This window comes from Chondrus crispus, genomic scaffold (assembly GCF_000350225.1).
Source record: "Chondrus crispus Stackhouse genomic scaffold, scaffold_377, whole genome shotgun sequence".
NCBI classification, from domain to species: domain Eukaryota; phylum Rhodophyta; class Florideophyceae; order Gigartinales; family Gigartinaceae; genus Chondrus; species Chondrus crispus.
In genome coordinates, this window is record NW_005179274.1 from 68,769 (window position 1) to 73,345 (window position 4,577).

The following is a 4,577-nucleotide window of genomic DNA, read 5'->3' on the forward strand; positions in this document are numbered from 1 at the left end:
AGAGACCAGACATCTGTTTTGGCCACTATATCTTATGGGAGCGTGATTCAAGCCTTGCATTCTTCTGTAGTTTCGACCGCAGATCTTGATCTTACATGCACTCTTCATGAGAACAATGATTCTGAGCATGATGAAGACAGAAGGTTCTGGATGGTGCTAGCCGTAGTTCAAGTCCGGATTCTGGACGCTCGTGTGAAAGAAAGTCAAGAAACAACACGATATTGCGCAGTGAAGGAGTGCGAAGCCGAAAAAGATGGATACGGGGTGTTGATACAACAACGAAACGAAAGAAGAGTGCTGGTTGAGCTTGGAAGCTACGTTCGAAAGGCATTAGTTATGCACTACTGCGAGCAGGACAGCGCCGAAAGCGACGACCATATGTGTCTCATATGCACATCAAACTCAGCAGTACAACACAGGAGTCTCCCAGACGGTGGAATTTATCAAGTGTGGGGGCGAAAGGAAGGGTATCCGCCACGTCAGGCATAAGTATATGTACGAAACAAGAACTCTGGTCTTTATTCAACAGTTTTTAGTACTACCACACAGCTCTGAATACTTTTATGCACTGACTATAAGCTCTGCGCCGGCCTCTATATCCGTAGTTGCGACATATAAACTGTATCGTTATCGCAAAAAAAATTCAGGTCTGCTACCTTTGTGGGCTTGTTGCAAGGGGGCACGTTAGGTATCCCCGCCTTTCGAAGTCCGTGTCCCTACACCTCTCTAGTTCCCGCAGCCAGTCTGATCCTTAACTTTTTCGTTTCCCTCACCATACACTCACTCTCCTTGTCAACCGGTGCACCGTCATTGCTGTATAAAATTTGCAAAATTTGGTGGCAAATTTTGCAGGATGGGAGCTGTGATCAGTGGCTACTGATCACAGGCCGGCAGGGGGTGTCGTCCGACATCGTCATTGCTGTATAAAATTTGCAAAATTTTGGTGCAAATTTTGAGAGTTAGGACCGGTGATCAGTGGGGAGCTGTGATCAGTGGCCACTGATCAGTGGCCACTGATCACAGGCCGGCAGGGGATTCAGGAGTAAGGAGTAGGATGGTTTTTGTACTTTAGGGATTCGCTGTGCTTCGGAGATTTAGAGGAGTGCGGGAGTAACTAGGATTAGGAGATTCGTGGGATCGGCTGTTGGAAACGTGATATTCCTGTTTCGGGTTCTCCAGGTACGAAAAGCGTCCGGGGAGAGCATGTTGTCCTTTGTCTGAAAACTGCGTCGACCATCACTGGCAATGCCAGCCATGATAGCTCGCAATGTATAATTGTTAATTGCAAATCCCCGGGAGGCAGTATATTTAATGCGCTGTTTAATGATTTTGTCCTCGTCCGCTTTGATGACACGGGGAGCTCCGGGAAGGTTGTTGGCTGGGTCAAGAAGTCGGGACAGTTTGTCGTCGTCCTTGGTCTTGAGACATTTTTGTAATCGGTCTGCTGTCCCATGACTGATGACTGCGAGGCGAACCACATCCGCAACCTTTTTTCCCATCTTCAATAAATTTACAGCTGTCTGCCGTTTGTCTTTGGCCCTTGCGTCCCGTCTGTCCCTTGCTTGGCGCGCACTGCCTGACGACGCATTCCAATCAACATCGGAGGGGGCGTGAATTGTGCGTAACTGGAGGCCAATCCCGGGAGCAGGACGAGAGGGTGTTTGATCGTGGATCAATTACTACTGTTTGGCCTTTAACTGTGCTGTGTGACCGCCATTTTTTGGCCGGACGGGGAGAAGCGAGGAGGTAACATTTCGGGAAACTGGAGGCCTGTCTCGTGAACATGACGAGAAAGTGTTTGATCGTGGATCAAATACTACTGTTTGGCCTTTAACGGTGTTGTGTGCCCGCTATTTTCTTTTTTGGCCGGACGGGGAGAGGCGCGGAGGTAACATTGCGGGAAACTGTAGACGGGGTGATCGCTTAGGCCCGGAGCGTTTCTCTGGAGTCTAGGGATGAACGACTGTACCCATTGTCCGCACTGGCAGCAACGAGAACTGAATCACCAAATTGGCCTTTTTTACCAAATAATGCTTTTTGGGAAGGGTATACCGCGCAGGCCTGCATGCGCAGGCAAGTTTCTTTGGTATGAGATGTAATGGCTGTCGCGCGACAAGATTTACAAAAGCTGTATGGCTGGCCAGCCATACTGGAACTAGATTAATTTTTGTTAATGTTTTAGAGGTTGATTCTAGTATGGGTGGCCACCCATACAGCTGTTGTAGATCTTGTCGCGCGACAAACACATCACACGTGTGGACCCAAATGCAATGTATTACACGGGTGGATCGATATGCAATGTTTTACACGTGGCGACCACAATGCAATGTATTACACGTGGTGACCAAAACGCAATGTTTTACACGTGGCGACAAGCTGGTGGATGATGATTGGCCGATTATGATAGGGAATCGTATACTGCGTACTGAACCATGCCGGATGATACACGTGTGAGCTTATGATAACCTGTGCCAGAGGGCGAGCCATAGCACTATATAGAGGGAAGCACTACTAAAGTAGGCACTATTGAGCGACCCCCCCTGCAAACGGTCCGTTCTGCCCAGAGAAACCCCCCCTACTTCGCCTGTATACACTGTAAGTTTGCAACGTGTACGGATGTTCACACACACGAACACGTGCAAGGCCCAGCAAGAGTACCTTCCTAGTAAACCTTTTAGAAACGCAAAAATCGCAGCGAGCAACGACAAAGTGCTCAAGGCAACCCTGCTTTCTACAAGAGCGTTTTCCGGCTACCGCAGAGACAATTGAAACAGCTTCAACCGTGTTCTACCTCGCTGTTCGGGTAGAATCTTCGTTCCATCCTTCAGCATGGAGCCAATGACTGACCGCGGCTTTCCAAAAATGCCAGAACCAGGCGGCCGAGCCCATACTTTGGAGTCCTCAGCCTCGATGTGCTGGACTCTTTTATTCCTGGCTTACTCTTCTTCGACATTTGTCAACGAATTTGGACATAGATGGCAAGCAGCTTGGACGGTGCTATTAGTTATGGTTCCAGTGTGCCTCGCCGGTGCACCCAACATCATGGACGGTCGCCGTCGCGCAGTCCCTATATTGGCAATTTACATAGCGTATATCCTCATCCCGTCACTGCTTCAGCTCACAAAGCCAGACGACCACCCATCGCTTCGCTCCGAAATGGCCGACCTGATTACCGTTCTTTGCATCTGGCTTCCACTGGAATTTAAGCTGTTGTCATCGGACATATCACCGACTGGAAAGGTTACAGCCTGGGGCTTGTTCACCGCAGCTTTGACAGTCGTGAACTGCTTCACAATTCTACGCCCTTTTCAAAGCTGGCCCACGCTCGTGACTTGGGCTACACTTTCAAGGTAACCCCAGTCGATGTGCTGATAGCGCTAGCCGTGGGTGCTGCCTCTGATCTCATCACCGTTCCACTTGCCGCCCTAACCCGGTTTGCTGACGTCAAGACGCCACCTCGTTTAGACGCGGCCAAAGAAGCCGCCACTTTCCTAGGCATATTCATGAACGGCGTTACCGAGGAGCTTATATTTAGGGGTATGATTCAGAATATGTTGGAGCAACGCCTAGGCCACGGGTCCATATCTGCACTACTCATCGCGTCTGGTGCCTTCGGCATTGCACACTTAGGGAAATCAAAACTTGGATATGACCCGCCAAACGTTCGATACATGGCCTCCGCCTGTGTCACCGGTGTTGCGTGTGGGTTCGTATGGCGACAAACAGGAAAAGTCACAGCATCCGCGCTGATGCAGGCCACGTCGAATTACATTATGTGGCGCGTCGCGCTAAGCAAAAAAGTTGGCCAGTAGATAGCGTTTTTTCGCAGCCAGAGTCCCTGTATAGCACTTGACAATGATTTCCACTCTTAAACTCACTGAGCACACTCTAATGCTAGTCTAGTTCGTCCCACAGGTCATCGTGCTTGTCAATATCGACCCATTCTCGGGTAGGGTTTTTCGTGTAGAGCGTGGCATTGAATTGTCCAGGTCGCCCATATGTCTCTCCATTAGCACCTTCGAAGCGAAACGGGTTACTTGACATGAGCACGCAGTTTGACTCCTCGCCGGGAAAAGCCGGAACAGAGATTCCCTTTTCCAAAAAGTAGCTTTGAGGAAGATGTCGACCAGCTATAAAGTGGTAGCCCCCGGCAAACACCTTTGATCCAAGCTTTGGTGCTCCTAAAGACACTAGCACTTCGGGTTTGATAAACGAATTACAGCGGCTTGCAATCCAATTAAGCCGTTTAAACCTGAGCCGCAAGCAATAAACACATCTGATATTTCTTCTGAACCATAGCATTGTTGTAATGCATCACAAAATCTACTTGCACAGGTTCTAGCCATAACCACAACGTCCCCACCTGAGTATGTAATAGCATCATTAATGGCTTGATTTGCCAATTCCGGGGAAATATGAGTCTGCCGGGGTTTGGAGTTATCTCCTTGCTTACTGCTTTTGTCCACTTCCATTTGCATCGATATTCTGCCTTGCGACCTTCTGTGTCCTGCGACTCTGAAGTGCTTGGCACGGGCTCTCTTGGAGTTGCACAGAAATGCGTGAATTCATGGGTCTCG

General features: G+C 49.2%; 1 protein-coding gene across 1 annotated transcript; it reads right to left on the minus strand.

Annotated features, from left to right (window-relative positions):
• Positions 1–3,894: 3,894 nt before the first annotated feature.
• On the minus strand, positions 3,895–4,302 carry CHC_T00000959001 (hypothetical protein). The gene has a single exon (XM_005718201.1). It carries the CDS (start codon positions 4,300–4,302, stop codon positions 3,895–3,897), a length of 408 nt encoding a protein of 135 aa, XP_005718258.1.
• Positions 4,303–4,577: the final 275 nt, after the last annotated feature.

Coding starts and splice junctions, on each gene's coding strand:
- CHC_T00000959001 (XM_005718201.1), bottom strand. CDS start 4,302: ATGCTATGGTTCAGAAGAAATATCAGATGTGTTTATTGCTTGCGGCTC.